Here is a 16710-nt window from a genome sequence, read left to right as displayed (position 1 = left end):
AAAGTCTCAACAAATTACTTTTTACACTTTGGATTTAGCACACAGCTCCCGTAACAACTGACCTCCACTCGGGCCTGATAGGGGCTGATTTGTTTTATGGAAATCCCATCATGGTACCAGAACCATGAGCAGAGGCACGGCTCTGGGACCGGGACCAGAGAAATCACGAAGAGGGCTTCACTCACACACACACACACACAAGTGTGCATGCATGCACGCAACGAAACACACACGCACATGCAAACAAACACACACACACTAACACACACACAACAACACACACTTGTTTCATCTACATTCACGTTCATTATTCAACATTTCCATGACGACAGCATATTGCAACCAGTTGATCAATCCACGTTGGACTGTCTAGCCCGGGTAAGACACTAACACAGAGTGCATGAACACATCGTGTTGGTTCTCCGTCTTACACATCCGTGGCCGTGCAAACAAACAAACAAACAAATTGGGATGGTAGTTGGCACAAGGCTTTTCCTGGGTAATAATTTATGTGTTGTGTTTTGGCCTCAGTGTCGTATCTCGACGCTCGTGGAAAGTGCGAACCCTCTTGAATCATAATGTCCTCCTCAGTGCCAGTGTGCAATAAAGGATGCAAAAAACCTGTGGGGTTATACTATATATATACATATATATTTGTTTTCTTTATGATTAAAAGTTGCGACAACCCTCTTTAAAGTCCTCCATCTATCTGAGCCATGAGCTAATCCAACGCATTCATTATCTGACCTTTTAAATTATGGAGGTGTCCACATTCATTAGCCTCTCATGATCTATTGTTCCATATCTTTAGGCAGACAAAATGTTCCGGAGTAATCAACCCAAAATAATATGAGCAGGTAATGACTTTTTAGCGAGAGCTCCCATCAAACAAGGAGATTGATTGTAATTGCTAATGAGGAAGCATAAATAATTCAGATGTACATGGTCATTAATGCAATAAGACACTTGCCTCATCCAGCTAAAATTGGACAATGACCATGTAAAAGGATGATAGTGATGTTCAATAATAAGAATAACTAAACCGGAAATTTCACAGATCTCTGTTTTTTCTTCTCTTCAACGGCCCCTTTGGCTGAAAAACAGTTCACTACTAAACAGAGAATGTGGATTTGAAGGCATGGCAGGAATGTCGCTACTGAAACCAATTTTGTAACATTCATAACAGTGCCATTATAACCAAAAACCTCAATAAACTTCCAACATCATTCCCTGTAAGGGACATTTGATGATATCTATCAAATTAATCACCTCAACCCCATTCTCAGAAGTAATAAGGTTACGAATGTGGGCTTTGGAATACAACAACAACCTGTTGCCAACAGAGAATAAATTATTTAGTTCAACCTATTTGCAAAAAACACATTTTAAAATGGATTCAATATGATATTGGCTTGTAATGCATCGTAAGAGAGAGCTGATATAGTTTATCATAAAATATTGGTTATTTCCCACAGTGTTCATTAAGGTCAAGACAAAAAACATTTATCTATTGATCCATGAAGACTTAATTCAATTTATAAGCACTGCGCTCACTCAACGGCCTTCAACAGACCGCACATTTCTTCAAGTGTATTCAGCTGGAACGAAGCTAGTGGAAATATTGGCTGGCAGAGGCTATGAAACTCTCCAACTCATATAAAACACAGGTTGAGTAAAACTGTCCTAACTTCACAGTGTATGTGTTTGTGTATCTGTGTGTGTGTATGTGTGAATCTATGTGTTTGTCTGTTTGTGGGTTTGTGCGTGGGTGTGGGTGTGTGTGTGTGTGTGTGTGTGTGTGTGTGTGTGTGTGTGTGTGTGTGTGTGTGTGTGTGTGTATGTGTGTGTGTGTGTGTGTGTGTGTGTGTGTGTGTGTGTGTGTGTGTGTGTGTGTGCGTGCGTGGGTGTGTATATGTGTCAAGACCATTTTTATGAGAAGTAATGGATGGTTGAGTGTTTCCTATTATCCAGAATCCAATCTGCCGGACAGAACATATCGGATGAAGAGCGAGAAACTCAAATCCAAGCAAGCGTTTGGATTTCAAGCATTTCCATCAGGCAGCCACATTCAAACCGTCAACATTCCATTAGACACACACTCAGACACACACACAGACACACACGTGTGAGTGTGTGTGTGTCTAAAGCAATGTTGACGGTTTGAATCTGGCTGCCCATTTTGTTTCACTATGTGTGATGTGTGACTGTATCTCACCTAACTACTTCTAGAAGGTTTATCTTTCTGTCAATATTTTTTTTTTGTAAAGCCCTAAAAGATCCTTCACATCCCGCACTAACCAACACAAAAAACACACACACACACACACACACACACACACACACACACACACACACACACACACACACGGCAGCTCATTACTTACTGTTTTACCCGTACTCTGTTTCTGCCGCGCCTAAATGAGTTCCTGGCAGGTGCGCACTGAAGTCTGAGGCTCACTGCATGCATACTTTACATCACTCAGACCCAAATTATATTTGGAAGCGGTGGAATATATCACTGCGGTATGAACTGCTGCAGCAGCGGCTCCCTTAAAATGTACCCCTACTTATGTAGAGACAACTTTGTTTTTACACCACTTGCAGATACACAAAGAAACTTAACGCTATGCACAGGCTGAAAGAGAATGTGAGTACGCAAGCGAGAAGAGAGGCCATAGCTTCTGTGCTGCAGCACTCACAGCGAATTACTAAAGTGAATATCTATAGATATGTCCTTGACGGATACACATTCTACTCTATAGCAGTAGGGTGATGCTGTGCTTCAGCCGTCCTTTTCACCATCACAGTGAGAAGAAGTCAAAGAACGCTCTTGGTGGGAAAATACTAACTAATTACTAACACTAGTACCCTTTGTTTCTTTGCAAGGCAAAGAAACACATGACCATGTGTTTTTTTGCATGGAGTTCCACAAAACAGCAACAGTAGTACTAGTACCAGTACTAGTACTACTGTTGCTGTTTTCACACACACACACACGCACGCACGCACACACACACACACAGACACACACACACACACACACACACACACACACACTCACACACACACACACACACACACACACGCACAAACCCACAAACAGACAAGTAGTACTAGTACCAGTACTAGTAATACTGTTGCGGTTTTGTGGAACCGCACAGCCAATGCTATGATCAATCAATGCATTTCATGTAACAGGAGATAACAGCTGTAGATATTACCCACGGTTCAACCCCACACAACTCAGTCATCAGAAGACTGTAAGCTATGTGATCACTATGTGTCATCTATCCAGCATAGAGGAGGACCCACCTGTCCTGTCCCTGATGGCCAGGTTGTTGCCTTTCTTCAGGATGATATCCAGCTGGAACATGGCTGGACATGAAGGCCTCGGAGGCGACTCTACAGTACTGGGTCCCACAATGCTGATGCCCTGTGAAGACAGGAAGACGTGTTAAGCAGACAGGAAGTGATGACGTGTTGAGCAGGCCGAAATTAGTAAGATGTTAACCAGACAGGAAGTCATTGTATAACAGAACAATACACAAACGTAGTGCAACTCTGCACCACTACATTTCTAGGATCGGAAATTCTGTCCAATAAATGTCCGTTAAAGATCTCTGATACAATTGTCTTGTAACAACAAGTATCTTTTTAAAATAAACAAAAATCTGTGAGACACTTTTACCGACGTGTTATTGCCCGGAGGCAGGCATTCTTATTCATTGGGGCCAGTAATGGTTCCAACACTAAATCCATCAAAACTAACACCACTATTAGTCAAACTCCATTCAGAATCCAAACTCTGCCTCTCCATGTTTCTGATGCATCGCGCCTCTCTCATCTTTCAGCTCCTGCTGTGCCGTTTGTGATCCTTCTCATTAGACTGCCATGCAAAGGGATGCCCTGCTGGGGCACTCTAGCTAGCCTACACTTATTAGACACTGAGCTAAGAATAGCTCCAGAACAGTAAAAGTCACTGAGGGCCACTGAGATGCCGATTACTGACTGCTGAGATTAAGCAGTGGGATGGAGTGAGGGAACGCTAAGAGAGGAACACAATGGAAGGCTTCTTTGGCCAGAAGCTCCCGCTTTAAGGAATGGATTAACCACTGGGGATAATTTCAAGGAGGAAAGGAGTCGAAACACACATGAACCCAGAAACAGCCAGCAGTGTTATGTCATTTGTGAAAAGAAATCAAAAGTGAAAGGAGTGAAACGTAGCTAATGTATGAGTGATCTGCTCATGGCTACATTTGCTATCCAAGTCAGGGTCCTGGAATAGTTTAGGTTAAGGTTTACATCTAATCAGATGACACTCAGACTGGTTGAATGGGATGCCAGTCTTGTTACACATTCAAGGCTAAGGGCAATTTCTCTCTTGACAATAACCTGGGAGTCTTCAGACCCAAAGAGAATTGAAACTCCATGGGCATAGGGTAAAAGCCAGCGACTGCAAGCCTAAAGCAGTTCTGAACATGACTACCTATCATGAACCTGTCAACAACACGACTGGCTATAGCAAGTATTTAGATGGCATAAACCTTGTTTTTGGCTGGTAAATCAGAAGCAATACCACTTAAAGACGGGCGACGGGCAGGATCGACCAGAATTGCAACATTGATTGCCGACATGCTAGGCCAATGGTTCATGTAGTTCACTCTTATTGAACAATCAAAGCAAACATTTGAACACGTACAAATGCATGAGGGTGTGTTTGAATTTAATATTATAAGATGTCATTAATGCACAATGACGTCTTCATTTAGAGAGGGAGAGTGGTGAGTTGAACGCCCACCATGGAGGTTGACCTTCCAGGGACTAGTTCCCCGGTCGAGCGAGAGACCCAACAGAACGTTAAACGCAGCGATCAATTGCTCCGGTTGAGCCGAGGAGCTCGACTTTGTTTCGGTTACCAGAAAAATCCAATAAAAACGTTCTTGCTGTCAACCTCTGACCGGGGTTTCACTGGGATTACCTCTACGGAACGACTCATTTCTGAGGACATCAGAGGACTACAGGATTCAATCTGAATGATCATACTCTACCTGTCCATTCAACCTGACTACTGCAGACCCTGTTGATCTGGCCTTCTTTATTCACATCTTTCTGCCTCTCTGTAAGTCCATCCGTCGACTTTTCAGTCCCTCTGGCTCTAACACTTGATACGTTTCACCCTCCATCAGGAGATCTTAAAACAAAAACTGTCTCCAGCAAATTCAGAGAAGGGTCAACCATATTTGAATTGTCCTATTTCAGAGCAAAAACATCTTCAACACTGCAGACTGGCCCGGGCAATTGTGCACATATGCATATTGACGACACGGCTCGTTATAATAAAGGGCACTAGTCCAATTAGCCCCAAAACATTCTAGTCCAAATCTCTCTCGACGGTTGACCCAAAGCATCCCGTAGCTGGACTAATGGCCCTCCCGGGAAGTCAGGATGACTCTTATTGTGGACACAGACAGAGAGCCAGCAACACAGCCAGGGGATGATAATGGCCATGAGCAGCGCTACTGAATGCAACCTCAGGAAACTAAGGTTTAGCATATCCCGCAAACCACCACAAATGAATCGTGTTCGAACAGTGGAGTTGAGTCTGAGGAAGTCGAACCCTTTACCCTGGTAGTGTTGATGCCGTGCTCTACTAAATACCCATTGACCTAGACAGGATCAGAGTGGAGCTTTTCAATATCACATTCCTTCTGCCAATCAAAGGTGGAAGGTAATAGGTGCCGGTATGTACCTACTTCAAATATCATGTAATTGTCCACAACAGTCCACATCGATTCAACATTAAGAAATCATGCACGTGAATGGGACAGCGACCTACATTTTAATAGTACCCAGCTTTAAAGAGTGAATTAATCAGTTTGACAAATCCTAATCAGGAATCTTTCTAACAGCCTTATTATGTTTCTCAACATACAGTACTCTTATTTGATCCATAGTAGTAAACTACATTCACAAACCTATCTGTTATATGCATGAATTCTTCATCTCGAAGCAGTCGGTGCTACAAACCAATGTCTACATGCACTGTGGTGCGTGAATATAAATGCTTTTGAAGGTGTGCAAACGCAACAGTTTAGTTTTGGATACCAACCTCCTCCAAAAGATTGACAGCTTAGTTTGACTTGTCAAATAGGAAACCAACCTCAAAATATAACCGTTCCAAAATATGGATGTGTTTAAGAATGCACACCCACTTATCATAATCCCCCTAAACCACAAATTGCAATTCGCTTGACTATTTTACACCCCGGACTAAATAGTGTGAAACTTATTAGTCAAATGTAATCCTCTAAATATATACGAAAGCAGGGAGCAGCTTGTCTTCACCAGGTTATTCAACAGAGGGTTTAACTTTAACTTTGAAACAGATGTGTGGAGCTCTGTCTTGCCAGCGTTCCATGTCCACATTCAAGAGAAGTTGAAACCTCTCGGACCCCAATAGTAAAACGCCACGATCTGACGCGCATTGCAACATACAACATCACTCATCATAACGCTCCTTCACAACCGCAGTACTAAAAAAGCAATCCCAAAGGCGTTGTAGCGATGGGATTAACACGTCCCCCTAGAACCTTTAGCCCAAAACACATTTTCTTCCGCTGTTTCTGTTCTGGGCTACTGTAGAAATATACCGGTGCAAAATGCTGCCCCCATGGAATAGGACCCTCTCCATATGTACTTATAAAAGGCTCATTCCATTGCATTGAAACTCAAAGTTGCCGGTAAACTACACACTTCGACTTTCAGGTGTTCAGATGGACCAGATTGAGGAAAATGAAAATAAATTGACTGATCCGCTAGCAGCAGCAGGAGGAAGAGTCAAAAATAGAAGACATAACATAACATACGGATGTTTTTAACTAATTGTCCAAGTAACGCAACCACCCGATGGCTTTGTTTGCTTTTTTGCTTTGTTTCCTCTGCTATCAGACAACCTCCCAAACAAATAGGAATGGGAAACATCTACCTAACCTCCCACAGGCCCACACAAGCCCTTTACCGAGGTGCTACCAGACACTAAAGGAACAGAATTTAGCAGCAATTTAATGCACTGCTGCACACAAACGTGGAGGTGTTTCAGGAAAATAGTGACACACTGGGCAACAGCTTCTCCAGATACATCATGCATACAAATGCATTGGGCTGGCAATAACGTGCAGAAAAATATTTACCAAAATGTTGGTTATTGTTCCAGAACAGCTAACTTTATAGTTCCTTCGTAGTATAAATTGCATCCCTTACCAGAGCCAGCACTGGCTTTGTCAACGCCAAAAATATAATCTTCGAAACGCAATATGTTACTAAATTAATAGCTGGCTTTCGATGGGTCTCCAAAGAAAAGGACACCTGTAACAACTGCATTTGAATACGCAGCAACAATGAAGGTCTTCACATTGTTGGGGAAATTAGTATCATGTTCATAACCTCATGTTCAAACCTCCCTGTTGAATCCCACCTGTGTTATCCTGCGGTCGATCCCTCTCAGTGTTTTCAATCATTTTAGGGGATATTAGGAATAAGGAAGCCTCATCTAAACCTGTATAAATATGTTCCTGGATCAGAAGGAAATGGTGGTCCTGCCTTTGCTATTAAATGTACTCAGTGCTCGCTCTTGTTGCATATACAAGAATGTGTATGGCAGGGTAAGAGAAAAAAAGACTTGAGTGGGAGTTGGAGAGAGCGAGAGAGATTGGGGGGGGGGGGGGGGGGGAGAGAGGTAGAGGGAGATCTTCCATATCTGTTTCTCGTCAAATAAAAAATAAAAAACAGAGCCCTTATGTGAAAACCGTTTGAAAAAACCTCATCATTGACCTGCAGGCGGAGTCGGGGCTTACGACTGACTGACTCACTTTATCAACGATGGAATTAATTGAAGGATATCAAAAGGACAAATCTACTGCGATGGCCACAGTCTAGTCTAGTGAGTACAGCACCAACCCCTCCAGGAACTTTATCCATATTTGCAGCTCTACCATGAGAGGGGGGAGCATTGCCTGGGTAATACTAGTGAAACATCTATAGTGTTTGGTTTCATATGTCAATTATATTGATTGTGTCCACATCATAGCAGGGCACAATACAAAAATAAAACCGTAAATTATTAAGTATTATTTATCCTTTTAAATGGTTGCTTAAATTACAGTAAGGGGAGTGCACACTTACAATGGTACAGAATGGTCCACTTAAAGATAAAGGCAGTCAATACATGATACTTAATCCTGCATGATCAATGATCAGTTATTCATATTCATCTCCATGGTTCAAAGTGGGATCACTATCTGTCACTGTCAAGCTTGATAAGCGTTGGTTCATTATCGTGACTAATGGAAAACGAATTCTGAAAACTCTGAAACTCACTCTCCCACTCTCATCTTTCGAGGGGCAACCGTGTAAGAGTTAAACACTATAATGCTAATGAAATGTGTGTGAGTGAGTGAGTGAGTGAGTGAGTGAGTGAGTGAGTGAGTAAGTGTGTGTGTGTGTGTGCTTGTGTGTGTACGTGCGTGCGTGTGTGTCTGTGTGTGTGTGTGTGTGTGTGTGTGTGTGTGTGTGTGCGTGCGTTTGTGTGTTTGCATATGTGTGCGTGTGGGAAAGAGAGAGAGCTAGTGGCCCAAGATGCCAAGGCTGGATCTACCAGGCTCGACCTACAATAATGTTTTAGTTTATCTTAGTGGGGGTGGACAGGGGAAAGTGTTTCTAAAGTCTCTTCTTATAGATCATAGGAAGAGTGTGCCATGTCAAGGCTTTCATGTTAAATCCCATCATAGACAAGATTACGTTGTGGATTGTTCATTGTGTTTTCTGTGTGTTTGTGTGGGCATCCATGTGTGTGTGTGCATGCGTGCGTACATGTGTGCGTGTGTGCGTGGGCATGTGTGTGCGTTGTTCTACAATCACTTATATTGCTCTGGCTCGTTGCAAGAGTGAGGATTAGGGTTTTTTGCCATGGATTGAGGAAGGAAAGGCAGATGAGTGTGTGTCTATATGTCTTTCACGCTCATGACTGAATTTGCCATTCATGTGCTGTTTCATATATGTACCAATACATAATATAAAATAGAATAAGTCGCAGCCATCATAAACTGGCCACATGCCATATGTGGCCACAACACAACACACAGAAAAATATAAATATACAAGCTATACACCGCTAACATTAATTAAAAACTAGAGCAAATTCTAAAATCAGTTTAACATATCATCTCGCATTTCCTTGATCAGCAAAACAAACCCATGAAGATTCAGTAGTTTGTGATTAAAGAGCTGCTGAGTCGCTGAGACACGAAGAAGGCATGAAGAAGACCTTGCTCCTCAAGCTGATCCTCATCAAGCAGAGCATTATGATACATCTCTATCTTGTATCTTAACAAGTGTCAATTTAAACAACGGGTTACGGTTGATCAAACCCGAGTCTGACAACACCCATAGACTATACTGGGAGTGGAGGACCTGTTGAAAACTCCTCTTCAGCGCTACAAGAAAACATCAAACAGCGTGTTGGGAAAACCTGACGCAAACAAGGTGGAGGCAGCTCGCCTGTCTGCAACGCAACAACCGCTCTGTATCAATAACACACAGTAGAAGGTTCTAGAAAGAGGCCAATCTAAAGAGAGAGAGGGGCGAGGCAAGGGAAGAGGGAGGGAGGGAGAGAGAGAGAGAGAGAGAGAGAGAGAGAGAGAGAGAGAGAGAGAGAGAGAGAGAGAGAGAGCGGAGAAGTCAAGGTAAAAGATCGTTCAACGAAATGGAATCGGGGGGGGTAGATTGATCGATGCGAGCCTGCCTCTCAGTTGAAATCGCTTTCTGTGCAAGAACGAGAAAGAAGAGACTAGTTGGCGTATGAGATGGAGAGACAATGATGAGCAAGGAAACGAGAGGTTTAAGAGACGTGAGTGTGTTGGTGGACACGAGCACGCAGACAGAGAGCCAAAGACAGCATCAGTCAAATGAATAGGAAGTCTACAATGGGAGCACAGCCGTGGTCATAACTTCGACCACTGAATTTGGTTGTGTGTGTGTTGTGTGTGTGTGTGTGTGTGTGTGTGTGTGTGTGTTTGTGTGTGTGTGCGGTATTTGTGTGTGTGTGTGTGTGTCTGTGTGTGTGTGTGTGTGTGTGTGTGTGTGTGTGTGTGTGTGTGTGTGTGTGTGTGTGTGTGTGTGTGTGAGAATGGGGTTCTGGAAACTCCAGGTGCCTGCGCAGCGTGGGCGACAGAGAAACTGAGATTCCAGGGGGAGGGCCGCTGAAACCATCAGCTAATCCGGCCACTGGCCCTCCCTAGACCACACACAACTAAACACAACGCAACATAACACAACACAGCCCAGCACAGATGACACTGAGATTTAGCACGGTCGATTCTAATTCATTAGGCCGCCACCAACCCGATGACTCATCAATCATGATTTTATACATGCGGTTCATTGATGCCTCATTTTTTGTCACTTGAATATAATCAATTGGCTGATCAGCGTTTCCCGCAGCACAGTTTCTAGTCGGGCACAAATTAAAACGTAAATATGAACTGTTTCAAAATAGGACAACAGTGTGTGCGTCAGTTCACGTCAGCTTCTGCATTCAATTTGACACGAAAATATAGGCTAATAAAATATACCGTTATTATAGGTATAATACATATACATACATCTATATAATACATCTATGAAATCATGCAGGGGCTGGTCTCTGAGGAGACGGAGAGCTCTGTTGTGTCTGATTCTGAATGGGAGTCACATCCGGTCACGACAAGACATGCACCAATAGAGACTGTGGAAGCATTTGATTGATTAAACATGTCAAATACATGAATGTTTAAGTGTATAGAACAAATACAGCACTATTCAATTTAGCAGAACAGCGAAAACGCACTAGCGAAAACCGACAGAGTCGCTGGGGACAGCAGCTGTTGTCAGTTTGAGTTTGACATTTTTTGCCCCTTCTTTAATGGTTCCGAAAAACCTGCCAAACTTTGGACGTTTTTTTCTGATAATGTGTATCTTGTCAGGCCATGGAAAAGTAAATAAAGGAAAGTGCCACTGCCATTACACAAAGGGGTAATCAAACAAACAATAAGGACGTTTATTGTAAGCAAAATATAACAGGGCAAATTGCACACAGAAGACAAGTCAATTCCCCACGCCCACAAAACCCACAGACAAATGATAGGCTTTTCCTTCCAGAAGCCAAGAATGTGGAATCACCCATTTAGCGGCTCAACCCTCCCAAAGGATAATATTCCAGATGCAGCGATTAGACTATTAAACACGATGTTGACCAAATGTCTTTATTTCCTTCATCCTTTTGAATCGTTGAAGATTAGATTTCACCCCTACACACGCAACGCACAACAATAAGCCCAGGACTGACCCAAACAGAGAGCACATCATTCATTGTTGCATTCGTTTAATCAATTGAAATTAAGCATACAAAATCTGTACTAGTCATGGTAATCGCCAGTGCCATGGCGTGCCTCACTATGGTTTAAGCCTGCTCACAGCACGCCTATGCTACACATCACAAGTGAAACAAGGCACGCTCTAACTCTGACTGCATCTCTGGTGGTCTGTTACGATGACATCATGGCTTGTTATGATGGCTTGTTTAATAGGAATTATGAGCCTAACGACGCCACTCTTAAAACTCTTCAACCGTGGTTAAGTTTGCCCGTTATGACATAGGCCGTAAGATAATTGATCATTCACCCCTGCTCGTTCACTGCTGCTCAACAATATCATAAGGTTTTTATCTCAACTGAATTTCCGTTTTCGTAGACGATGATGCAGATCATGTATACGTATTCCTCCCATTAACATAAGAAACGATAAGTGGATATATGTGATACCTCTTGCAAAGTTACGTGAGGGTTCGGGAAAAATACACTTTCAAGAGAATGTTCTCACTGCGAACCTATTGGATGTTATTGGATTCAGCGCTTCAATTCTGTTCTATCGTTCGAGAGCCAGCGTTCCCCTGGCTTCCAGCCAAGAAGTAGATAATGCAGATTAGACACTGTACACTCAGTCACTCATCTGCAAATCCCCTTATTCAAATCATTTTAACACTGATCGAACCACATGTATTGATCCAAAACTAAATAAAGCAATATAAAACGTACAGTCCTTGGAGCATACTGATTAGGGCTGTCCATTCGAGTGAATAAAAGTGCTTGCGCTAGTGCTTCTGGGGTATCTCAGGATAGGAGACTGGTTCCTCCATTTTAGAAGCGGAACACTAGACCCTGTTGAGGAAATGTGTGAGTGAAACACACCTTATATGAACGTTTCTGAAACAGCGTTTAACTGGAATTACATAACTTTCTGATGAACCTTAAAATATATATTTAGAACCGGTAGGATGTTGGCGGCGGTAACAGCAGCCGGCCCGTATCGCTCTCTGCTCATCCTCCCAGCCGACAGGACTGAAGGATGGGAGACAGGTTCACAAGAGGACGACAAGGGCTGGAGGAACAGGAGGGAAGAGAGGAGCGGAGCCAACTCCAATTAGGAGACAGGACGGACAGTGAGCTTAAGGGAGGAAGAAGTCGTCTCTCTAGGTGTTTTCGTCTGTCTGACCGTCTGTCAGTCAGTGTGTGTGCAAGTGTGTGTGTGTGTCTGTGTGTGTGCATACGTGTGTGCGTGTGCTTTTGGTGTACTGATAGAACCCCTGTGTGTGTATTTGTGTGGTGTGTGTGTGTGTGCAGGCACATTGGAGCGTCAGACATGAATACTTTACATAGACCTCTGAAGAATAAGTCACGCCTCCGAGTCTCCGGTTCCCCCGGTCAAATGTCTATGGGAAATAACACAGGGTTTTTGAATGATCGTACCTAACAAACTCTGTAGGAGGTGAAGAAGTAAAAGCTGTGCCACGTTTTGAACTACACACTTTTTCCATCTAGTTTCGCCTGGGTTTTTGGATTGTCAGCGCCGTTAAAGTAGTCAACGATTATTAATGCTACTTTAACGGCACAGATAATCCAAAACTACAGTGGAAACTAGATGGAAAAAGTGTCTAGTTCAAAACGTGACACAGCTTTTACTTCTTTGCCACCTACAGAGTTTGTTATGTATGATCATTCAAAAAGGCCTTGTTATTTCCCATAGACATTTGACCGATGGAACCGGAGCCTCGGAGGCGGGACTTATTCCTCAGAGGTCTATTGCCATTACTTTTATTGTGATCAGGGTTATCTGAACTAGACGGAAAAAAAGCATTCCTCCTTTTGCTCGCCCTCTAAAAGGAGATAAGAAGGTACCTGCCCTGTATGAATTCCTGGTATTTACTGAAAGGTTGAAGCATTTAAATGACATCCTTCAGTCAGCCTGAAGACGCTCAGATGGATGGAAGTCACTCTGGAAGCCATTTGATTACTGCGATGTGTTTACGTAACAACAGTCACCAGACTGGAGCAGGACCCGCATTATTCATGTAGAGACATCATGGCAGCAGTGGTCGCACAGAAGCTTGTCCAGCTGAATGACAAGACACACTACAGATCTATTACCTCTGTATGCGTATAGGTCTGTTAAAATGTACCAAGCAAATGAATGCAACGTTCAGCTATTACAAATGGACCGCAGGGGTTATCAACGGGTTACATTTGACTCGAATCACTAGACCTTTGGTATCAAGTTGAACTTATACAACACAGTGAGAGGAACAAATCTCCAAGAGGAAATCACTCCCTTTATCCACTTCTCCTCTTGCTCCCCTTTTGTCTCTCCATTTCATCGTTATGTTCCAGGCACGGTATTCTCTATGGCTTTAAAAAAAAACATATATATATATATTTTTTTTTCTTCTTCTTTTCTTCCTGCCCTCGAACCTCCAATCTCCCTCCTTCACACTTTGAGCCTCTTCCTCCCACTCCTCCCTCCTTTCCCCTGCACCACTCCCGCCCAACCCCCCAGACAGGCTCTTCCTCCAATACACTTGTCCTGTGGTTTTCTTTGCACATTGTACGTGACGTATGTTTGGCGTCTTGAAACAAAATGATTCCCACGGGAAACAAAATAACCAAAAAGCAGTTAGGAGACAGGAGGGAGGAAGTGGAAACACGAGGCAACGAGAAGGAGGACCTTTAACGCTAGCCTGCACAGAGCCTGCCATGCTAACTCTTCTCCTGAACCCCCTCCACCACAATGCTGTCCTATGTTGGTAGTCCGTTGTTGACCACTGCCTAAAGAAGGGCTGAAAGTTCATGCTTCTCCTCGTTATTATTGTGTAAAGCCTCTTAATGGTTTTAAGAGTTAACCCCGAAGCAATTTCTACTTTGCTCACATTTTCATTGATTATCTAATCAATACCCATGATTCATTTTGTTCTCCTTTTTGGTATTCACAGAGTGTCTGTGGATACCTATTGTTATTTAATTTATTTCTCTAGCCATTTCGATCTCTCTCATTCCCTTAGTCTCTTCCTCTATTCTCCATTCATATTTTTCTCTCTGCCTCTATTTCAGTGCTGCGACAAGATCAAATTCCAAATTATTTGTAACCGGAGATGCACATGGTTATGTCGCGCACATGCAAACAGCCTCCTACACACAATCACCAGCACACGCACACACGCACACTCCTGAACACACACCTGCACCAGCAGAGAGTACGCCCAGCGCGCCTGATGCAAAGTATGAAGCAGTGCAAGAGTGGTTATGAAAACACATCGTGTGAATGCGTGGAAATGTCAGGAGAATGAAAACGGAGGCAGTCATACATGGAGAAAAACCGGCGCCACTTTGTTTCAACTCTCTTTAGCGTCTCAGGTGTCTTGAGCGACAATAAACAAGAACAAAAATCACACTTTACTTTCTCTGCGAACAGCAAAAGGGCAGAACGGAGACAAACAAGGAAACGCAACGTTAAGCATTAAGCTTGCAGGACAGCGTTTGAATGACTGAAATAATCGTCAAATGGGTGAAAACCAGCCGGCGAGAAAAACAGAAAATACTACAGAAGCAGTGGCCGGATGTGTGCGCGTCGGTGAACATGTGTCGATGTCTGTGCGTGCTATATGTTAGTGTGCGTGCATGTGCATGACCAAGCTTGTGTGCATGTTTGTATTTGGGCGAGTGAGTGCATAGGTGTGCATGTGTGTCCGTGTGCATGTGTGGTGTGTGTACCTACAGTCAGGCTTCGTCCCACAGCTGAGAGAGGCAGCGTTAACATCCAGACAACGGGCGCACCACAGCACTATGACCACGGACGCCGGCTCACCGTCCTACACAGGCAACACTAACCTCCACCAGGATGCAACTGAACATCTGGTCACGGGTAGCCTGTACTCAGAGCGAGAGGGACAGAGGGAGAGAGAGGGAGAGAGAGAGGGAGAGAGGGAGAGACTCTACACGACACCGCCGCTCTCCCAGACCCACCATGCCTATGTATGCGCACCCTCCACATCTCGCTACTCTTATTTCTACCTCCCTCTCTTCCCTCTCCACACCCCTCTCTCTCTTTCTCTCGCCACATTTCTCTCTCTCTCTCTCTCTCTCCCCTCATCCCTCCCTCTCTTATTATGTCTACCTCCCTCTTCCCCTCTCTATCTCTCTCCCTCCCTCTCTCCCTCACTCTCTCTCGCTTTCTCTCTCTCTTTCTCTCTCTCTGTCTCTCTCTCTTCCTCCCCCTCCCTCCCACTCTCTCTTCCTCCCCCTCCCTCTCTTTCTCTCTCTCTCTCTCTCTCTCTCTCTCTCTCTATCCCGCTCTCCCGCTCACACTCACCGTCTCCTACGCCACACCTCCACAGCCGAAAGGTTGTCTGTCTCCAGGTCTGCCGAGTAGTCCTAAGCTCTGGTAATTGAGAAATGTGCGAAAGTTCACAGAGTCAGGTGACCCGGTGAGTTGTCAGCTGTCCCGAGAAGCCGGACACCTGCCACTCTGGGCTGTGGGCTGGGACCGCCTGGGGGAGTTGAGCTGCTGCTATGTAGAGACTGCATTTACAGAATGCTTTCGTTGACTTGTGCCAATTAGTTGTATTTGTATATATATATATATATATATATATTTTTTTTTTATATTCACAGACTCATGAAGTATCAGGAAGGGTGTGACTACTCAAGTCTGCTTTAGTCTTCCCTGAATACTCAAGTCTTCTAATCTACTACCGGACTACTCAAGTCTGTTTGAGTCTTCCCTGACTGCTCAAGTCTTCTTAAGTCTTCCCTGACTACTCAAGTCTGCTTTAGTCTTCCCTGACTACTCAAGTCTGCTTTAGTCTTCCCTGATTCTCAAGTCTCCTTATCTATTCCCTGACTACTCAAATCTTCTTAAGTCTTCCCTGACTACTCAAGTCTTCTTAAGTATTCCATGATTACTCAAGTCTGCTTTAGTCTTCCCTGACTACTCAAGTCTGCTTAAGTCTTCCCTGACTACTCAAGTCTTCTTAAGTCTTCCCTGACTACTCAAGTCCTCTTAAGTATTCCATGACTACTCAAGTCTGCTTTAGTCTTCCCTGACTACTCAAGTCTTCTTAAGTATTCCATGACTACTCAAGTCTTCTTAAGTCTTCCCTGACTACTCAAGTCTTCTCAAGTCTTCGGTGAAAGTTTAGGACTCCCCAGGGGCGCCAGTGCCGTCCATCCAAGACTGAGTGCTTTGCACTTTTTTACATTCATTTAAGTTGTTAATCGATTGGACGAATCGATCGATGATGAACTAGAAGCGTTGTTCATTACCGTTAAATGCCCTGAATTATTAAAA

At 43.7% G+C, this 16710-nt stretch overlaps 1 protein-coding gene across 1 annotated transcript in view; it reads right to left on the bottom strand.

Moving 5' to 3' along the window:
• Window positions 1–16710, bottom strand: part of LOC307088325 (multiple C2 and transmembrane domain-containing protein 1-like) — a gene marked incomplete at its 5' end in the record, with an annotated part of 120439 nt that overhangs the window by 79854 nt on the left and 23875 nt on the right. The window contains one exon of the mRNA XM_079754177.1: window positions 3313–3433. Within this exon, the coding sequence (XP_079610303.1) occupies window positions 3313–3433 (121 nt within the window). The remainder of the gene's footprint in view (window positions 1–3312; window positions 3434–16710) is intronic.

Source organism: Pollachius pollachius, assembly GCF_949987615.1.
Source record: "Pollachius pollachius genome assembly, chromosome: 1".
Lineage (NCBI taxonomy): Eukaryota > Metazoa > Chordata > Actinopteri > Gadiformes > Gadidae > Pollachius > Pollachius pollachius.
This window is presented reverse-complemented; position numbering and strand designations above follow the sequence as displayed.